Source organism: Helianthus annuus, chromosome 13 (assembly GCF_002127325.2).
Source record: "Helianthus annuus cultivar XRQ/B chromosome 13, HanXRQr2.0-SUNRISE, whole genome shotgun sequence".
Taxonomy (NCBI): Eukaryota; Viridiplantae; Streptophyta; class Magnoliopsida; order Asterales; family Asteraceae; genus Helianthus; species Helianthus annuus.
Genome location: NC_035445.2, coordinates 139,989,913 through 140,012,209, shown reverse-complemented (window position 1 = coordinate 140,012,209; position 22,297 = coordinate 139,989,913). Strand labels below are relative to the sequence as shown.

General features: G+C 37.5%; 2 protein-coding genes across 3 annotated transcripts; both read left to right on the top strand.

Annotated features, from left to right (window-relative positions):
• The first annotated feature begins 11,458 nt into the window (after positions 1–11,458).
• LOC110899475 (auxin response factor 9) lies at positions 11,459–17,919 on the top strand. 2 transcript variants are annotated; one of them, XM_022146367.2, is made up of 14 exons: positions 11,459–11,694; positions 11,780–11,828; positions 12,371–12,474; positions 12,573–12,668; positions 12,739–12,795; positions 12,873–13,031; positions 13,134–13,218; positions 14,028–14,118; positions 14,228–14,392; positions 15,026–15,139; positions 15,223–15,295; positions 15,366–16,001; positions 16,827–17,014; positions 17,518–17,919. In XM_022146367.2, the coding sequence occupies exons 2-14, from the start codon at positions 11,792–11,794 to the stop codon at positions 17,654–17,656; spliced, it is 1,944 nt and encodes a 647-aa protein (XP_022002059.1). In that variant the 5' UTR covers positions 11,459–11,694; positions 11,780–11,791; the 3' UTR covers positions 17,657–17,919. The 2 variants fall into 2 exon arrangements, with proteins under 2 accessions (XP_022002059.1, XP_035837481.1); XM_035981588.1 differs by having other exon boundaries at positions 11,479–11,707.
• An 883-nt stretch (positions 17,920–18,802) lies between these two features.
• On the top strand, positions 18,803–20,905 carry LOC110899476 (pentatricopeptide repeat-containing protein At2g20540). Its single transcript, XM_022146368.2, has one exon. The coding sequence runs from the start codon at positions 19,029–19,031 to the stop codon at positions 20,637–20,639; it is 1,611 nt and encodes a 536-aa protein (XP_022002060.1). The 5' UTR covers positions 18,803–19,028; the 3' UTR covers positions 20,640–20,905.
• The last annotated feature ends 1,392 nt before the right edge of the window (positions 20,906–22,297 follow it).

Genomic DNA, 22,297 nt, shown 5'->3' with positions numbered 1-22,297 from the left:
TCATCTTCTCCAAAATGACAAAATCGAAGTCCTCCGCAAAATCCACTTCAAAATCACCATCAACACCAATTGAAATCCCACACAAAGCTTCGCACAACATTCTGGGTCTTCTTACAAAACCCGACACCATTGATGCCTTCGATTCCATCATTGACCTCATGTCAGCATCAAAGTACAAAACTTTGCTTACAGCAGATGCTCCAATTTATCTGCAAACCCAGAGAGAGTTTTGGAAAAATATCACCCTTGAAAAACAAGGAGAAAATGTTATAGCCATTACTTCTTCTCTAAAGGGTAAAGCTGTCAAAATCACACCACAATCCATCTCGGAAGTCTTTGAACTCAATGATCAGGAAGGTAAAAATTCTTTTCCCAAAAATGAGTTAAAAATTGATTTCCTTGGAAGTGGGTATGCTGATTCCATGATGAAGAGGGATACCTTGCATAAAGGGTACTTTCCTCCTGCAACAAGATTTTTATTTCATACCCTATTACTGTGTGTTTCATACAAAACCACCTCTTTTAATGAGATACCATTAAAGATTCAAAACCTTGGGTATGCTATTCTTCAAGAAGAAAATTTCAATTATTCCCAGGAAATCTTTAATGATTTGGTTAAAAATGTTGAGAAAAAGCCATTCTTACTTTTTCCCTGATTTCTCAGTTATTATTTTGAAAAGAAATTTGGTAAGGATGATGCATCTGCAATAAAACAAGGTGAATCTTTTCAAATAAACAGCTTAATTGCTGAAACTTTCACAAGAATGTCAACACCTTGCAAAACACAAGTAAAGGTGCCTGAGCAGAATTTAGCAGCTACCACTGCTCCTCAAGTATCTGCTGCTGAGCCCACTGCTCAAGGTGATCAAAGCAGCAAAACAACTGCTTTGAAACCCACAGCTACAATCCACAAAAAGCCAAAACAAAAGAAAACAAAAGAAAACTCAACCCCCCCCCCCCCCAAACCTACCAAAAAGGCAACTCTGGAGGATGAGATACCAGAGCAACTGCCAGTGACAGCACAAAAGTCACAAGAAACCACTGCTGCTACTTCCTCACAGCAGTTGGTAGAAATATCTCAAACCATGGCTGAAACTCCTCCTGCTTCTTCTAAAAAAGAACAGGTTGTACAAATAGGGACACCACAATGTGATGCTCTGGAATCACTTGCTTCCATCATCCACAGCCCAATGCCTGGGGCCAATTCTCTTTCTACACCCAACCTCGCCTCCACAATTCCCCCACAAACAAAAATCTTGTTGGATGCTCTTGATTTGAACCAGGCACAAACCAGTCCTTCTCAATCACCTATCAATGAGAATATGCCTCAACAAATGACTGGGTCTGATGTATCAATCATTGCTAACCCACCAACACAACCTGGGGAGGTTACACCCCTTGAGTTACAAGTAACTCTTGGTGGTAGTCCAAGTGAAGCAGCCACTACAAGTGTTGAACCCACTGGTTTACACTTGGACAGTGGTTACATCAATAAGACTTCTTTGGAGGCAATTCCATCTATAGCACCTCTGATAACCACTGGTGAGTTTGTTTTGACCAATGGTACCATCAAAAGGTTATCAAGTGTTGAAGGAAGAAGTCCCCAGAACCAAGAAAAAGGGGCATCAGTGGATGATACTTGGAGTACACTCCCTGCATCAACCACTGTTACAACCACTGCTAGTGGGAAATCAGATGATCCCATTAAGTTGGGTGATGGTTTAAAGTACCTAGAATTGACGACTAGAGTTGAAAAACTGGATACATCTGTTGCAGAAATCAAAGAAATGCTGCAAAAGTTGTTGAAAGTTCAAAAGGTGCAATCCCCTGTTGTTCCACCTCAAGCACCTGCTCCACCACAAGCACCTGCTGCAGATGAGTTATGGAATCTATTTCAACCTTTTCTCCAACAACAAAAACAAATGGCTGATCAGCAACATGCAATACATGTACAAGAGCTGAGAAACATAATGGAGTCCAGGTTTAAAAACACCCAAGCAGATATCAAGGCCATAAAGGCCCACATTTTGAAAACCACTGGCACTGCTCTTCCAACTGTTCTCTTCATTGATCAACTACAACCCCAGATAATGCCAAAAATGGGGAGAAAATCAAGGAGTGGAAGAAGAAGGGAATAGATGATGGCCTTTATGTTGAACCAGAAAAAGATGCCATGACTAAAGAGATTCCCTTGCCAGATGGTAGCAAAAAGATTGATGTTACCACAAATGCACTTGCTGAAGCACTAGCAAGTGTAAAAAGGGACAGAGCGGCAAAGGACATGTCCAGGTGGAATGAGGAGAAAAGAGCTTATATGGAGCTGAATGCGCAGGGTTGTTCTGAGCCAGAGGATGTTCAAAATCCTAAGCCAAAAAGAAATCCCACTAGAAAAATGAGGGAACCCAAATCCATACCATCCAGACCCACAAAGCATACTCCCAAACCACCGTCCAAAAGCCACCAACATCAATCTTCCACCCAAACAGTTGTTATAACACCTGTTGTATCAACAGTTGCTGATACTTCAGTAGTTTCAACAACTGTCAGCCAAACACCTGCCATCTCTTCAACACACACTACTTCAACACACACCACAACCACTGCTTTACCACCATCACCACCAAAAATCACTTCACCACCAAAAACAGCCTCACTACCATCACCTCCTGCCAAAAAGCAGAAGACATCAGATGTTACAACACCTATTGTAATGGCAACAGTGGTTGAAACACCAGTTGTTTCAACAACTGTTAGTTAATCACAAATCACTTCCACCCAAATCACCACCACTGATCCAACCAAAACATCATCAGCCTCTCCTCAACCAAAAAGGAGAAGCTTAATCCTGAAAGATGATGACGCTTCACCACCACCAACATCTTCAAAATCTCTATCACTTGTTACAATACCAAACCCTGTTCCTCTCATCAGCTCAGATTCAAAAGCCATTAGCTCCTGCAGGTGTTCAATTTCCTCTTAAGCTTATAGCAGTCAGAGAAGAGATTAAATCCTTCTATTATGAGGATGATCCTGCTAAAAGGAGTTTGCCATCAGTTGGAGGATATCCCAGGCCTAACAATATTGAAGAATATTTGAAAATTAATGCTCAACAAGCAGAGGATATCTCTAAAAGAAATACACAAGGGAAATTTGATAGAGAAATTCAACAGAACTACCAATTCTTGCTCACACAAGTCAGACCTTTGGAACAATTTGCAAAGAATGTGTGTCAGCAAATTTCAGAAAAGGCAAATGAATCCCTGAGAAAAGATTATGTTAAAAACATCATGGCCCACAAGAAATACAAAGGAGAAAGATACATGTATAAAGACTGGACCATTCCTGAGCTAGAAAGTGAAGCAGCCAGGATTCAAGACATGCTCAAGAACAAAGTCAAACATACTCCTCCTGATTGGGCAAAGTACAAAAAGAATGTACCTGATAAAAAGGTAGAGCTGAGGAGAATGAAAGAGGAATTAGCTGCTGCTAATTATGGGTCTTTGAATCAAGTGTTGAGATGGAAAGAAGAGAAAGTCAGGACCACCTACAAAAGCTTGGAGAGATTAAGGAAGACAGATCCTAATGCTCCACTAAAACCTGACTATCCTAAAGCAGAGGTTTCAACAAGACCACCAAAAGCTGTAAATCAGGAGAGCCACGGCTCCAGCTAGTGCAGCCATCTTTAAAAGAAGGCAACAAAAACAGTTGGATGCTGAAACAATACAAGAGTTAATGGCAGGTGATGACCTTGTAAAAGAGGGCATTAAGAAGATGATTGTAGAAACTCTTGGATTGGATCAACCTGCAAGTACTGCTCAGTCAGTCATTAATAGGCCAGCTTCACCAAACACCTCATCTAATAAAAATCTCCCAAGAAACCCACCAGACTCAAACGTACTAAAGTGGAAAACTGACAAACAGACCCATGTACTGACAGTGATCAAGTCTAGTGGAGAAGTGAAGAAAATAACAAGGGAACAAGCACTTGGCCTAAGTCTTGAAGATTTGCAGGATCTCCTTGATCTTCCACTTAGCAGGGATGAAAATGACACAGATGCCTTAGCCTTTGAGTTACAACTCAAAGGGCAAATAAGGGAACTGTTGATGAGGCAATAAAGATCTTCCAATAATGAAGAGTTTTGGCATTATCTGTTCCAGGGGGAGATTGTTGGGATTGAACTCTATCAGAGGAACAGATAATCAAAGCCAAAACTGGATCAGAGCAGTGGATCCAGAATAAGCATAAGTTATGTAATCAAGTCTCTCCCCTTGAAAGTGGTCTCAACATCTGCTGACCTCGAATCTACTGATCATTACTAACTGCTGACCTACAACTGCTGTCTAAGTCAAAGACTGATGGAAGACTAAAGCTCTACTGTTTAATCTACTGCTATGGGTCAAGCTCTGCTAGATATGTCAAGTACTGCTGGGTTCACATCAGTGGAATGATGCAGCAGTAGTTTAGTTTATATCATGTAATATATTGTAATAATAGTTGTTAGCATAGCAGTGGTTGTATAGATCAGATGTTAGAGTTTGTTATGAGGTTAGATGTCACTTTCATGGTGACGTCAGCTTAGATGCTTCAGTGGTTTGTCTGTGCCTATAAATAGAACAATACCCTGTACTCATCTATTAGCTCTTCACCATCTTCGTCCTGTACGAACAAATCACTGAGCTCAGGCTGAGGGGGAGTTTGTTGCATACATGCAATTGTAATTGAATCTTGAAATAAATTTAAGCATTCGGTTCATTGTTGAAAATGTGTGTTGAAAGAAATTCTCCTGTTTGATTGTGAAAAGTTTGTTTCCATTTAAATTCCGCTGCACTACTCTTTCATTGTTCATCTTAATTCAAACATAAATCACAATCAATCCAAACTCAGATTCTAACAGATAGAACCCCTTTCGAATTGAGGTAACGCGTCTTGACTTACTTAGACCAATACGTCATCGATGTTAGGCCTACGATATTCGTCCTTTTGGTCATTTCACGTACTCAATTGATCGGAAGTCACGAGACTTTGGTGAGACATAAAAATCATCAAAGAGTGGGACTAGTTCTCAAGGTCTGAGTTTCACCTCTAACTTGACAACATCGTACCCTAAATGTTGTGGGCACTTATCCGCAGACATGGCCTACTAGAATAATGTGGAGACTTCCCATCAAGGTTTGGATGTCACTCCTATCCTGTGGGCAAAACTCGTGCAAAATGTAAACACTGTATACCAATGTTTTCATAGTATAAAGTGTACATTGTATCAGCCTTAGGAAAGGCATGTAAGTTCAATAGGAGCATGTGCTGCTAGGAAGCAGATTCGGTAGAAGGCATAAGTCTTTAAACAACAAATAAGAGTCAAGATTCCTAGAACTATAGACTAGGGCAAGTATTCCTACTTATCCTAATTCCCTATAGTTATGGCTCTGATACCAATCTGTCACACCCCAACCGATGGCGGAAACATCGGGGTGCGAGCACTAAGCGTTTAGATTGCTCATGAGAATCCATAACACTATTTGTTTCAATAGAATTTAGATTAAATTCATCATAACATTGTCTAGAAGCAAACACAACCAACACAAGTATCGAATACAGACCATGACAAATATTTTTCAAATTGTTCAAAGATTCTAAGTTAACTAGGTGACGTTTCTAAGTATCTCCTAGCTTGATTCCATGCATCCCATAGCATCCTATCAGCCTGCAACATGTATTAAAATATCAATACAAAAGTATTGGCGAGTATACAAGTTTGATAGTAGTGTAATAGATTAAAACAACTCATATCCGTAGTGTAAACAACAAAATAGTTTCAGCCGTGCTAGTGTCGTAGTCCATGCAGTGATAGCCCAAGTATCCCGATGCTTTGGTGTTTACCCAAGACTCAAGGTAAACTAGAATCCTCCCAACAATACCCCCAAGCATAATGGGAGAGGTGCATCTTCCTATAGCGCAACTATTGTTAAGGCGGAACTACACACTCTGGATTAAACGTCACATAGCACAAGAGTCAAGAATCAAGAATCACAAGTTTCACATAGGACAGAGCATAAGTTTCAAATATTCGAGTTTAAGTTTCATAGAATACATATTACACCCCAAAAGTTTAGAGTAAAAGGGGGGTCGAGTATACTCACAATGATTGCTTAAGAGTCGCAACTGTTATTGGATCAAAGGGAGCTCTTTAAGGGTTAGCCTGATTAGATTACAATAGGATAAAAGTTGGGCAGAGTATCGAGTTTGAATAAAGTGTTTAACCTGTCACCGGATCGGCTGGCTGTCCGATCGGATGGTCAGTCGGTCGGATGACCTGGTGTGTGTGAAGTGACAGTGTCTACCCGATCGGATAGCCATCCGATCGGGTTGCCACTCGTTCGGGTGAGACATTCATGAGTAAAAGAAAGACTTATGTGGTTGTCCGATCGGATGGTGATCCTATCGGATTGCCACTCGGTCGGGTGCGCATAACTTGGTCGCTCCATTCGGACGGCTGTTCGAGCGGACGGCTGTCCATTTAAACTCCCAATGTTGCTAGTTTACCAATGTTTGCAAAAATCCATAGTTTGAAAATTTATGGTGACGTCTCGGTGCAGACTAAGGCAACAGTTACTTGTCATTTCACAGACATTCTGATCGGTCCGGAATCACCCCAGTTCGACCCATTTGTTTGTTGGTGACGGGTTTATGCCGGAATCCATCCCGTGATCGTCTAAATCAGTGAACAATCCGTTCCTAAACCAACTGTAGACCACCGATCGAGTCTACAGTCCGTTCCGGCACGTTTATCACCGAAGTAATCGAAAGTTTGACGAAAAGATGAAGAATAACCCAAGTTTTATATGAAAAGTATAGGTTTAGTTTAGATTTAATGTAAAAACGTATGAAATACCTTAGATTCGAGCTAAATCTTGCTTAGAATGACATCACATGGTAGTTTGTACAAACCACCATGATGACATCACCCTCAAGTACTCAGATCTGAGAGATTTCATGGTGAAAAGTGTGATTTCAAGTGAGAATCACGTAAAGGATGATGTGTAGATCAAGAAAGTACAAGAATCTAGCCTAAAACGTACCAAAATCAGCAAGAAAAGGAGGAAATGAAGAGTGTGCGTGCCTGGTCGAGCAGAGCTGTCACATCACTCAAAATGGTGATGTGACATCCTATTTATAGGTGAAGGGGGAAAGGAGGGAAAGGTGGTTCGGCTGGGGTGGTCAGCCGATCGGTTGGTCATCCGATCGGACGGTCATCCGATCGGACGCCACTCTGGCCGATCCATCTTTCTGCGTTCCCGATTTTGAGTGGTTTTGCGCTTCAGGTTAGGCGTTGTGTTATGTAGGGAAATAGAATAACTAGATTATAGTATATACGTCAATAGTTCTCAAGATTAATAGATTCCACCAGTGACAAGGCTCCAATCTCTCGTTCAATCAAGAATCAAGTTTCACAAGTCTAAGGAGTCAAGCACTAAATAAGTTTTAAGGGTCAAGAGTCATTGTTTCTCAAGAATCAAGAGTCCAAGTATCAAGTATCAAGAATCAACAATAAGAATCTAGTTTCCATAGTGTTAAGAATCAAGTGTCTAGATTAAGCATCAAGGGTCAAGCATCTAGAATAAAGAGTCAAGCATCATAGTATCAACATGATTCACACCAAAAGTATCAAAACATCAACTCCATAAACCATAAGGACTAATATTGACAACTTTTTAGCAGTTCAGGGACTGTTCTTGCCAAGTGTCTAAAGTTCAGGGACGCTGGGCGTTACATTTATTGTTTTTTAATAATGGATGGTCAAAAGGCAAAAGATTTTAAAAAGAAGGTTCGTGCGAAGTTCCACGAAGTTATGGGACGAGAAGAGTACCGTGGACCGCACAAAATATCAGGAACCGATACGAAACAAAGAATCAATCACTTTAATGTGATCCACAATTGGCTTGTTAATAACTGTAACTGAGGAAGTGAAAGAAATGACGTGGACGTCCTGGTAAAGGCTAATGATCAATTTAAAGCTCAATACCGTGCACCATTTGGGATGAAAAAAATATGAGAATTTTTTAGGAAATCCTTAAAGTCGCATTTAATAACCATGATAACACACCCAAGTCGAAGTCTAAAGCTCAAAAACTATACCATCCACCGAACTGAATTACTCCCAAACCACATCGGATGCTCGTTCGGACATAAATCTCAATGAGTTAGACTTGGATGATGAAAACGTATCGAAACTGGAGCTGGAACCACTAGTCCCTCCAATGGGGATAGACAAAAGCAAAGAGGTGCGCAATAAAGCTCGAGCATCATCCTTCAAAAGTAATACATCTAAAACCAAAAAATTTGCCGTTGTCGAAAGTTTGAATGAAAAAATTGATCATCTAATTGGGTTCAGAGAAGACAAACGTATCACGACGAACATTGCTTTCCTCCATAAAGACTAATTTTGTTTATCGAAGGAAGATCAGTTGTTTTTTATCAAAGAAATCAACAAATTCGTGAACCACTCTACAAAACGCCTTTCAGTTAGTCCTTATTTTAATTCATTTGTAGTGTTAATTTTAGGTTTCTTTTATTTTATATCTTTTTTTTTAATTTTAATGCAACTTTTATGTTGAGTCACTTTTAATTTTAGCATAATTATTATTTTTATATAATATGATGTAGTTATATTTATTTAATATGTCATTTACATTTAAAATAATATACTAAATAAAAATCGAATAATTATTGTTAAATGATTGCAAGGTGGTTATTTCACAACGCCACGTTATTAAATAGTTTAATTAGGCCATGTGTAGTCATAAAGCCCTTTTGTGGGCGTTATGCGACACGTGTCGTGCCACGTCACACAGGGGCTTTATGGGGCGTTATGTCACTAGAGCCCGTAGTCATAAAGCCTCTACCTCATCATAACCAAAGTGTAAAATGCAGGGACCAAAGTGTAAAATGCAGGGACCAAAGTGTAAAATGAGGGACCAAAGTGGAAAATGCAAACAATCAAAACGCCGTGAAAATTATCGCGCCATACCCCCCATTTTCATTTATAGCGCCCTCATAAAGCCCCCCGTAATGGTGTTCAAGGGCCTTATGGGGCTTTATAAGGTGAGATGGCGCCCCACTACACAAGGCCTTAAGAATGACTCGACACTGACATAATAATACTATTTATTAGTTAATAAAATTAATAGTTAATAGTTAATTAATAGTTAATAGTTAATTAATCTATAACACATATTCTAACTACACATAGGGTGTGTGTGTTTTGGGAGGGGGGGGGGGAGTTGTACAACATACTTAATGCTACACGGACCATAAAAGTTCATATTTACTTTTTTTTATTGGATTTAAGTTTAGAAGAGAGAGCTCTTTGGTTCATATCTCACATAATACAAAATTAAAAGAAATTTACTATTTAAAAAAAATACATAAAAACTATAAAGTTATTATATTTTTTATATCTTATCTACGTGAAATAGTTAAAAGAAAGACAATAGGATTTTAATAAGTACAATATTGAAATATTGGCCGGTAAAAGTCATAGCTAAGGAAATACTGAAATATTTTATGACACTTGAAATTTTTAACATATTTTCTCTCAGCAATCTCATACTACCTAAAAATTAACTCAATTAGCTTTTATTGACATGAACTACTTATGTGACAAATAAGTCAAAGTCTCGCTAACATCTTATATGACAAAAAATCAAAGTTTTGATGATATGAACCGATTATGTGACAATTCATGTCAGCAAAAACTTACTGGGTTAAGTTTTAATTAGTATTAAAACAAGGTGAAATAAGTTAAAAGTTACAATAGTCACAAAATAATTTTTTACCCGTGGACTGTTGCCGGCCAATATATCAAAATTAATCAAGAGTATTAAATTCAATTTTCCCTTAGAAAAATATAAAAAAAGGGATTTTTACATATTTCTCTCTCCTAAGCTGTCTTATTACGTATTTCTCCAAACCAAAAAAATAATTACATATTTCCCTCACTAACTCATATATATTACATATTTCCCCTTTTCATTAAAATTACTCTTATTTATGACTATTTTACCCTTAATGAACTTTTAAATGAATATTTACATATTTCCCCATTCTAATATCATCAATCATTTACATATTTACCCAATTCATATAGTATCACTCTAATTCTTCTACCTTTTACTCTTGTCAAACAATACAAACAAAAACATAATACTCATAATATAAAACACAAACTTTCATTAAAATGCAATCCTTATTTGTTCATAATCGATTACATTCAAGAAACTTAAAATTTAAGAAGTATAAATCCAAACTAAATGGGTTGTTTTCGTCATCCATCATCAATCACCTAATGAGAACAAAAGACCATGAACATATCATACACAACCAGAATAAATCAACCAGAAACATATTAAACATTAAATAATTCAAGTGAGCTAACAACCTTTGATCCAATAAAACAATCTGGTAGTTATCAAATCGACAAAACCCTAATAATCGTGTAATGAATTGATTGAATAAAACAACCTTGTAGTAATGACCGGGAACGATTTTCGATTCTTCTTGTCTTGCGAAATCAATCTTCCACTCACTTTCAGAATCGAAAAGTTAGAAGGCCATTTACCCTCCACTAATACCTCTAGTACATGTTAATTCCTCTTCAAATTCACTATTTTAATTTTAATTTTATTATGAAACCCTAATTTGTTCATCGTCTATTTGAGTATTCAAGGCAGTAGTAATTTATAACTACTTTATGCTACTGGATTTTGCAGTATCATTGACTATGATATGATACGATGGATAGCATATATGTATAACTATATGAAATGAATGAAGCAATTACGGTTTGATTATGAAATGAACACCATCTGCAAAGTAATTAGACTAGTGGGTATGGGGGCCGGCTGAGGCCCAGCCGGTGTAGCCACAGCCGGTGTAGCCGTGCCTCTCTCCTCTCTCATGTCCGGCTGGGCAACTTCGGCTCCCCACAGCCGGTGTAGCCGTGCCTCTCTCCTCTCTCCTAACACACACACATATATACATACATACATATATATATATATATATATATATATATATATATATATATATATAAAGGAGTTCATCCCCTTCAAACCAAGCCTACGTGACGCTGACATGGCGGCCCGTCCTCTTGGGGATGAGGCTCTCCATACCCACTAGTCTTAAGGGCAATTTCATGGCAATCAACAAGAGAAATGAAAGAGTAACGATGAATTCACCTTTGATATGTAAAGAAGCAGGGAAGGTGGTTTTAAAATTTTGATTAAAGGAAAGGGATAACTAAAAGGGTAAATGAGTAAGGAGTTGGGTAAATATGTAATAATGTATCTTAATAAGGGGATATATGTAAAAACTAAAAAAAAAAAACGAAATTAGTTTAACCGGACCCATCCATCCTAACCTAACCAGGGTTAGTGAAGTTAGGCTCACGCACTACACACCACCATGAAAGGAGACAAACAAAGGCTTACAGTGAGAGAAAGCGACACCAAAAGTGTGTTTTTAGAGAGAGAAACACTATAATTAACGCCATTTTCACACAAACATCAACCAATTCGGAACCTAAACCATCATCAACCCTTGCGGTTTCCGATCTGCGTCTTTGTAACCCAATATTCGCCTTTCTAGGGTTTTGTTTCCAGATTTACCACCATATTGCTATCACTGTTTGTTCATGAGTATGTAGTTGTGGTTAGTCGCGTGTAATGTGGAGAATTTGATGATTTTCGCGGTTTAATTTGTTTGATTATTTTGTTTCTTCAGACTCTGTGTTATATGGAGCATCGAGGACCGAATATTCTCTGTTCTGAAGGTGAAATTGGGATGTTTATTCACTGATTAATGATGAAAATGATAATTTAGTTTGTTTTTTGCTTTTGTAAATCATTTGTGTGAATTTTGTTCCAATTTTGTGCCAAAATTTTGCAAAATTTGTTCACTAATTCAGTAAATGATAGTTTAATTTGTTTTTTTTTTTTTTGCTTTGTGTGAATCATTTGTTTGAATTTTGTTAAGTTTTTGGAAGAAATTTTTTTTCACTAATTTATGATGAAAATGATACTATAGTTGTGTTTAACTTGTTTTTTGCTTTGTGTAAATCATTTGTGTGAATATTCTAAATTTTTGTCCAAATTTTACAAAAATTCTTCGCTAATTCATGCTGAAAATGATACTTTAGTTTGTGTTAATTTAAAATGTCTTTTGCTTTGTGTGATTTTTTTTTTTTTCCAATTTTGGGTCAAAGTTCCAAAATTCATTCACTAATTCATGCTGAAAATGATACTTTAGCTTTTGTTTAACTTTTTTTTTCTTTGTGTAAATAATTTTTGTGAATTTTGTTCCAATTTTGTGAAGATCTATTGTATAAGGAGCTATGGAAGGCATGTACAGGGCCGCTAGTGGATGTTCCAAGAGACGGAGAGCGAGTTTTCTACTTTCCTCAAGGTCATATGGAACAGGTAAACAGTTTCTTAATCTGTGAATTTAGATTTTATTTTGATCATGTAAGTTTTATTATACAATAATTGGGATATTTTGTTTTTTATCGGTGTTATAGTTAGAGGCATCAACGAATCAGGAATTAAGTCAGGCGATTAGTCTCTTCAGCCTCAAATCAAAGATCCTTTGTCGTGTTGTTCATACGCAGCTACTGGTATGTGACGTTTGTCTCCCACAGTGTTCGTTTTAAGAGATTTTGATGTTGAATTTGGTTAAATTTGCAGGCTGAACAAGATACGGATGAGGTTTATGCTCAAATCACTTTACTTCCAGACGCAAATGTAAGATTAAAGTTTATGCTATTTGTGAAATAAGAATACATGTTTAATTGCTTATTACATGTTACTACAATCTGTAGCAAAGTGATAGCGATCCCACGAGTCCCGAAGAATGCGTTGCAGAGCCTCCTAGACCAAACGTTTATTCTTTTTGTAAAGTATTGACAGCATCGGATACGAGCACGCATGGCGGGTTTTCTGTGCTTCGGAAGCATGCAAATGAATGCCTACCTCCCTTGGTAATTTTGTAATTTTTTGTTAGTACGGAGTCGGACCCCACCCCACCTAACCCAGTTTCTGATGTTTACTTTTTGATATCTTACTTTTTTGAGTTTGTTTAGGATATGACTCAACCGACACCTACTCAGGAGTTAGTAGCCAAAGATCTTCATGGATTCGAGTGGCGTTTTAAGCATATCTTTAGAGGTCACTATGATCTCAATTACTTGTGTATATGTTACAACTTTAGTGGAGTTTGGATGCGTCTTTTTAAAGTGATTATTATGATCTAGTTTAGTAAAAACCGGAATCAAATAATCGTCCCTTAAACCTAGGGATAAGATAAATTTCTCAGTAATCAAATTTCTTACAACTAAAGTCCGATCATTGTATCAGTTTAAATGCACAGGGCCCAGGGCTGCAAACGAACCGAACAAACACAAACAAGACCTTGTTAGTGTTCGTTTGTCAAGGAAAATATATGTGTTCATGAACACTTACCGAAGGAGATTTTCTGTTCGTGTTCATTTGTTAAGGAAATGAACGTGTTCATGTTCATTTGTTAATTTTTTGTAACGAATACAAACGAACGTTCATGAACACAAACAATGTTCATGAACACAAATGGACACAAACAAGCACTTATGAACATAATATATAATACACAAATACTTATTAAATATTTTGTTTGCCAGAATTTTGAAGTATTTAAACAAAATATAAAAACTAAAAACACTAACGAACTATTGAACACAAACGGGCATAAACGAACACGTTACCGAACGTTTACGAACATGACTCATTCATTTAACTAAACGAACAATTTTTCTTGTTTGTGTTCGTTCATTTATTAAGCAAACGAACCCAAACAAGCTTCCCACCGCACGGTTCACGAACTGTTCGCTGAACGTTTGGTTCGTTTGCAGCCCTATGCACAGCCAAAACCCCCCTTTAGGTTCATTTCAAAAATTGAATTATTCTTTCTTGATAGTCAACCTTTTCTTTTTACCCGATAGGTCAACCCAGAAGGCATTTGCTTACAACTGGATGGAGTACTTTTGTTACTTGTAAGAAGTTAGTGGCTGGGGATTCGTTTGTATTTCTTAGGTAAACTTATTATGTAATCGTTAGTTTCATGCACATATGTTATAAACGTATAATTGGTATGTGATCTGCACTCCTTGTAACTTATTGACTAAGCATTTTCTATGTATAGGGGGGAAAACGGTGAATTACGGGTAGGAGTCAGACGTTTTGCCCGTCAACAAGTCTCCATGCCATCTTCGGTAATTTCTAGTCAGAACATGCACCTTGGTGTGCTTGCAACTGCATCACACGCTGTTGCGACCCAAACCCGTTTTGTTGTTTACTACAAACCGAGGTAATTTATTTACTTATTAATGAGCCTATCTGTGTTAAGTTTCATCTCTGACGGGGCAGATTGGTAAGATAAAAGAAAACTAGCTAAAATGAAAACGGGTCAAACTATATGATATTTTCCCAAAACATATATTTTAAAGCCGACCTGAACCCGAAAACCGTGTCATACGTATGAACCCGAACACAACCCGTTCAACCCGATTTTTTTTTTCTATTTTTTTCGCAACTTAACATATTAAAATTAATTAAAATTTTACTACAAAAAACACAAATGTATATAATACAATTACGTCTTATAAAATCTTATGCCAGTTTCTCTTTTTAAGTTATAATTATGACATAAAGTACACACATTTAATTTATGACATAAAACATATTGTAAAAAAAGTATAATATAAATGGGTTAAACGCATCAACCCGCCTACTCGACAGGGTTGACATGAACCCAACTCGTTTAGCTAAACGGGTTCGCGGGTTCAACCTGAAACTGACCTGAACCCGTTTAGACTAAACCCAAACCCGCGAATTTTGTGTTAGGTTTGTGTCGTGTTTTCGGATCGTGTCAGATATTCACATCCCTATTCCCTAAGTTGGACTTCGATCCAGTTCCTGAAGTTTGCTGAAATTTCTCCAGGACAAGTCAGTTCATTATAAGCTTAAACAAGTATCTAGAAGCGGTAAACAATAAGTTTACTGCCGGCATGAGATTTAAGATGCCATTTGAGGGCGAGGACTCTCCGGAAAGAAGGTAACTTCACTTTTAACGCAATAATCACGTCTTTTTCGAGTTTCCACCATTGCTGACGTGGCATAATTCATTTTGTTAATTAGATTTACAGGGACGATAGTTGGAGTTGAAGATATATCTCCTCAGTGGGAATCCTCTAAATGGCGATCGTTGAAGGTTAATATATGTTATAATTTCTATAAGCAATAAAAAATAGAATATTTGAACTTACTTGTATCTATCTTAGGTTCAATGGGACGAACCTGCTTCTATTACGAGACCAGAAAGGGTTTCTCCATGGGAAATCGAAACACTTGCAACTCCTGTTCCAACATGTTCGGTTCAACCAGTGGCGCCGAAAACTAAAAGGCCTAGACCTTCTGTTGAAATTCCAACACTTGTAACTCATATGAGTTGTACTCCTGATGGACAATCGAGTTGTTTTCAAGATTCTTGGCATTTAAGTCAAACTGAAAACGGTAACAGTGGCTGTCGTTTTACGACTCAAATGGAGCCAAGCTGGCTATCATCTTCCACAGTCACAGCTTCTAGAAACATGTTTATTACCGAAACTGAAGATCAAAAAGGTCTCTCCACCTGGTCAACTGACATGAAGAAATCTGAAAGTATTTCAAGCTGTAGACTATTTGGTTTTGACTTAAAGGTTCCTACCATAAGTGATCTTACACCCGAGATAGAACCGTTAATTCCGTCAAATGTATTTCATGCGTTTGCTGATGGATATGTGCCACATGTATCATCCGTTTGGAATTCAGACCAGAAGTCCGACCTCTCGAAAGATTGCAAAGATCAAGGGCAGTTGCAAGTGTCACCAAAAGAAGTACAAAGCAAACAAAGCACCTGTACACGTAGTCGGACCAAGGTACATATGATAACTTGGGAATATATCTGCTAAGAGAGGTGGATGTGTTAAAATGGTTTGGGTCAAAAGGGTACTTTTTTATGCGGTTAGGTGGTTGGGCCAACACACTTTTCCTTTCCACATTTGTTATATAATAGTATAAAGAGTAAAATGCCATTTTCGTCCCTGAGGTTTGGCCAGTTTTGCGACTTTCGTCCAAAGGTTTGTTTTTCCGCATCTGAATCCAAAAGGTTTGAAACCTTGCCATTTTCATCCGACTTGTTAACTCCATCCATTTTTAACGTTAAGTCATAGGTATTTTCGTTATTTTGCCAACTTAAAGGGAAATTCGATCTTTTTCACTTAATGTTAAAAGACCGAACACCTCTGAAAATGACCGAATTGCCCTTTAAGTTGACAGAAAAAGACGGAAATAACCCTGACTTAATGGAGAAAAATGGATGGAGTTAACGAGCTGGATGAAAATAACTAGATTAAACCTTTTAAATTCAGATGCGGAAAAACAAACCTTTGAACGAAAGTCGCAAAACTGGCCAAACCTCAGAATCGAAAATTATTTACTCTAGTATAAGTAAGGTATATGTTATAAATGTCATTGCTAGAACTTTGTTATTATTATTATTAATTTATTTGATTATTTAAATGAAGCGCTTAGAAGATATTATCCATAAAAAAGTTACCTTCAGGTGACTATTAAACCGTGTAATAAAACCTAACCCAGATCAACCAGTTCTTAAGGGAAATGGGTCTATTATGACACCTTTGTATTATTTGCGTTGTGTTTTCTTATCTGTGTGTCTATCTAACGCATGGTAATGATTTAAGGTTCAAATGCAAGGGATGGCAGTTGGTCGTGCGGTGGATTTAACTGTACTAAAAGGGTATGATGAGCTTATAGATGAACTCGAAGAAATGTTTGAGATTAAGGGGGAGTTACGCCCTCGCAATCAGTGGGAGATTATCTTTACTGACGATGAAGGAGACATGATGCTCGTGGGTGATGATCCGTGGCAGTAAGTTACCCCATTAACTTAATCATAACACAGTTATTTAATCTTGAGTTAAGAGTTAATTACGTTTTTCGTCCCTGTGGTTTGTTGAAAATAACCATTACAGCCCATTAGTTTAAAAATCGCCAAAACAGTACTAGTACTCACTTTTGTAGATTTTTGACGCAGTGTTAAATTTATGTTTTTTTCTCTGATTTTTATATAACTTATAATTTTTTTATTAAGAGGGGCATTATGGTCATTTTATGCAAAACTAACAGAATGAGTGGAGGGGTTAACGGAGGTAGATTGTAATTGCTACAAAAGTAGGTAATGGTACTGTTCTGGCTATTTTTTCAACCTATGGTTTAGTAAAATTAACACTTTCAGTGTTTAATGTTAGAGAGTTGCATGTTTAAGTTACTTATGTTAAATAGATATGTAAGTTTATGTAAAATGACTATTTGAATTGTTTACAAACTCAAGGACTATTTGTGTAATTAACTCTTTAATCTGTCACCTTGTAGGGAGTTTTGTATCATGGTTAAACGGATATTAATATGCTCGAGTCAAGATGTCAAGAAACTGAAAACTGGCAGCAAGTTTCCTCTTTCTTCTGTAGACAACGAAGTGTCGGGATTTACTTTGGAAAGTAATGAAAACTAAATATTGTTTGTTTTTAGGCGCCTCCCCTTTCGTCGGCTTCGTAGTTTGTTTTGAGAAATAGGGTGCGACTAATTTGGTGGTAGTTTCTGTGATCTCACCTGCTTGAAGTATTAGAATTAGGGCATGTTGATATTAGAGGTTTGTGTGTGGAGGTTTGAATGTTGATGGGGGAATTATGTCTAGTTTGTTTGTGATTGTAAATATGCTGAATTGCTTTTATGGACTATGTAGTTTGACATTAATGGATGTAAAATTTGCTAGCCTCCTAAATCTCTATGTATTTTTAGTCAAGTGTGACACATGTAGGTAAAACTATAAAAAACGATTTAGTTTCTATTCGTTTAAAGTTAAGTCCTAGAGGTGTGAATCGTGTTGGGTTGGCAAATTGAAGTGTTTAATTCACACACGACTCATTTTTGTTTGTATAAAAATTAGTCCTAACGTGAATAAGCTTAAATTTATGTAACCAGAACCTAACGCATTTAACCCATTTATCTAAACGTGTCAAACAAGTTGATGAGCATTGATCAGGGTTGGTGGGATGTAAAATACGGGTCAAAATGGGTTAGCGGGTTAACTTGTTTAATTAAGCAGGTTGATGGGGTCAACTATTTTGATAAAATTGGTTAACTTGAACACAACTTGTTTAACTAGACATGTCAATGTGAATACGCAACTTCTATTAAACGAGTTAGATATGCCAACTCAAGACCTAATTAATTTTGTGTCGTGTTTTAAATTGCTGACACTGTATAGATATAGGTATCCTTTCTTGGTTTGAACACGGTGCTACTCGAATGTTTATGATGATCAAGTTGATAATAATAGTATACATAGAAAATATGTTGTACATAATAGTTTTTTATTTGTATTTCGTAATGTTTGTAACTTTCCAGCACATAAACTATACATGTACTAGAAATGAGATATGTACGGTACCGTTATTAATATTGATACTAAAATTGAAGAAAAGTGGGTACTGAATACCATACCAAGTGTATCGGTTCGGTATCTGTACGGCTGTACGGTGTAGGTATCAGTACTGGTACTCATCTGCATTTGTATTTGGGATTTTCCCCAAAACGCAATTGGTTTCTAAGATCACTTTCAGGTTTGGTCATTTATTGGTTTTTCTTGAGAACTAAATTTTCTTTTAGTCAGGAACTTTATATTTTCCTTAAAAGTCCATCCAGTTCTCTCAGGACTTCCATCGAACACATTGTAGGCACCATCTCCACTACCACTTTCAGCGCCACCCATCACAACCCCACTTCCTAATTCACCGTCCAAACACTCAAATTCAACATTCTCACTACCTTTCATCGTGATTATCTTTCTGAAACCTTTCAGTGTGACAGTTGTGTGTGTATCAATGGCAGCAAGTAGCGACATTCTTTCCTTAAAAATCTTGGAGAACATGTTCATGAACATCTTGCAAAGCTGTAAAACCATGAACAAATTGAAGAAAATCCACACCCAAATAATCAAATTCTCACTGTCAAAAACCAGCAGTTACTTGGTCACAAAAATGGTAAACATATGTGACCAACATGAACAAATAGACTATGCAAAATCATTATTCAAAGAGGTATCTCACCCCAACATTTACTTATACAATGCTATAATTAAAGCTTATACACACACCCACTTGAATAATTCACTTACCATTTATTTATACAAGCAAATGCTTAGAGAACAAATTTCTCCTGATAATTTCACATACCCGTTTGTTATACGGGCGTGTGGAGGGCTTCCGGATCTTCGTTTATCCAAACAAGTTCATGGGCATGTGTTGAAATATGGAGTTGAGTCCAATATTGTTATTGAAAATTCACTTTTGGATATGTATGTAAAATGTGGTGGTGTTGATGATGCACACAAGGTGTTTGATGAAATGTCTCAAAGAGATGTGATATGTTGGAATACTGTTATTTATGGGTATACAAAGGTTGGACAGATGAAGAAGGCTAGAGAATTGTTTGAACAAATGCCGGAGAAATCGGTTGTTTCATGGACTGCGATGATTTCTGGGTACACGCGAGTTAGGAGTAATACCGACGCGTTAGACATGTTCCACATGATGCAACGGGCTGGGGTTAAACCCGACTGGATTAGTTTATTGTCTGTGTTGTCGGTTTGCACGCAGTTGGGAGCTCTTGAGCTGGGGAAATGGGTACATTTTTACGCGGAGAGAAATGGGTTCTTGCGAAAGACGAGCGTATGCAATGCGTTGATTGAAATGTACGCGAAGAGCGGAAATATCGAGCAGGCATGGCAAGTGTTCGACAAAATGCTTGAACGAGATGTGATTTCGTGGAGTACAATGGTGGGAGGGTTAGCCACCCATGGAAAAGCTCGAGACGCGATACGATTGTTTCAAGAAATGCAGAAGTCAACGGTCAAACCTAACGAGATCACGTTTGTCGGTCTTTTATCCGCTTGTGCTCATGCTGGATTGTTAGAAGACGGATTGAGATACTTTGATTCCATGACAACCGATTATAACCTAGAGCCGGGAATTGAGCATTACGGATGTTTGGTAGATCTTCTGGGACGAACGGGTTGTCTCGATCAAGCTCTCGAAGTGATAAAAACAATGCCCATGAAACCCGATTCTGCAATTTGGGGCTCGTTATTGAGCGCGTGTAGAACCAAGGGAAATCTTGCAATGGCGGTCATCGCGATGGAGCATCTTATAGAGCTTGAACCGGAAGATACCGGAAACTATGTGTTGTTGTCGAACATATATGCGGATCTTGGAAGATGGGACGGTGTTTCGAGGGTGAGGAAGTTGATAAGAGGTAAGACGATGAGCAAGAAACCCGGGTGTAGTGCGATTGAGGTTGACAACGTTGTTGAAGAGTTTGTGTCGGGTGATAAATCGAAGCCGTTTTCCGAAGAAGTTTATTCGATGCTCGAGTTACTCGCTTCGCAACGTAGGATATTAAACGACTTTGACGAAATAGTGTTCGAGGAGATGTAACGATAATTGATCCACCACCCACGTCTAAAGCCCGCGTTTAACCAAGATAACTTAACCGTTTATAATCGAAACCGAACGAGCATTAGTTATAGGTTCCAAGATATGATTAAGGTAGATCTTGGAAATCTAACTCCTCGTGCTTTTATTATTAACGAACGAGTCGATTGGGTCATGTCTCATCTCAAATGGGTTATACGGGTACCGTTAAAAACGGTTGGCCAAAGTCGATTAAATTGTATTTTTAATGCATAAAAATTTCTAGATCATTTTAGTGCAAAAAATAGACTTATTTGATATGGATCAGTCACGTTGTGTCCCACCTAGGCTGGATGTGAGCTATGCTTATGCTTTGTTGTGGATAAATCATACTTGGTGTAAACGCCTGAACATTTTAACCGGACCCCTTTTTCTTTCCAGTTTGACTTAAAGTTTTAAATTAGAGTAAAGTGTAATTCGTATCCCTAAGGTATGTCAGCGGGATCAACTTGCGTCCCTCACAATCAGAGTCCTCGTGGTTGGTATTTCGCTACACTATAAGTCCTTTTGTATATTTGTTGTTTTGTTGGACGTTAGACACAAGGGTATTTATGTAATTTAGCCACCATCTATTTTTTAAGAGTTAATTACATAGTTAGTCCATGTGGTTTGCACAAAATAACATACTTAGGTACTAATAGTTTAAAATCACATTCTAGGGTATTAACTTTTTATTTTGTAACGTTTGGAGGCATTAACGTTATTTGTAGGTTTAAAATCACATTCTATTAGTACCTAAGTATGTTATTTTGTGCAAGCCACAGAGACTAACTAAGTTAATACCCTAGAAGTTAATACCTCCAAACGTTACAAAATGAAAAGTTAATATCTTAGAAGGTGATTTTAAACTATTAGTACCTAAGTATGTTATTTTATGCAAACCACACGGACTAACTATGTAATTAACTCAAATTTTTTATTATTATTTCAAAAAAGTTTAATTTTGTATAACCTCCCCACCACCACCCTACCTCCACCCACCACCACCATGTCCATTGCCGCCACCCACCGCCACCTCCACCCAACACCACCCCTGCCACCACTAACCACCGCCCGGTCTACCGCCCATCGTCAGCTGCCCACCAATGCTACCACCACTCACCCCCACCACTGCCACCCATCTCCACCACCACCGCCGCCGCCACCGCTACCCACCACCACTACCATTACCCATCATCATATCATAAAATTCAAATTATTTATTTGGTTTCTTTGTTATGTATAGTTAAAAATTTATAATTTTCACTTGAAAGTTGATATTTTAAAGACATATTTTGACGACCGTATATGTAATAAATTATATTATATTTTATTCACCTAGTGTAATATACGAGTTTATGTAACTTATGTAATACACAAGTTTTTTCAAAAGCATAATTCTTCTAAGTACATAAATTACATTTTTTTCAACTCATGCTACACCTGATTCTATCCTAATTTCTAATACATTAACCTAATTTCCAATCTTTTGTGTTTATCTACCTATGTTCCCTATCATATTGGCAAAACCGTAGTTATTCAACATAACTTTTTTTTTACATCCGAATCATGGTTATGTCAAAGGTCGGAGAACTCGCTAGTAGCTAGTCGGCCGGTGATGTGGGGACTAGCGACTACTCGGG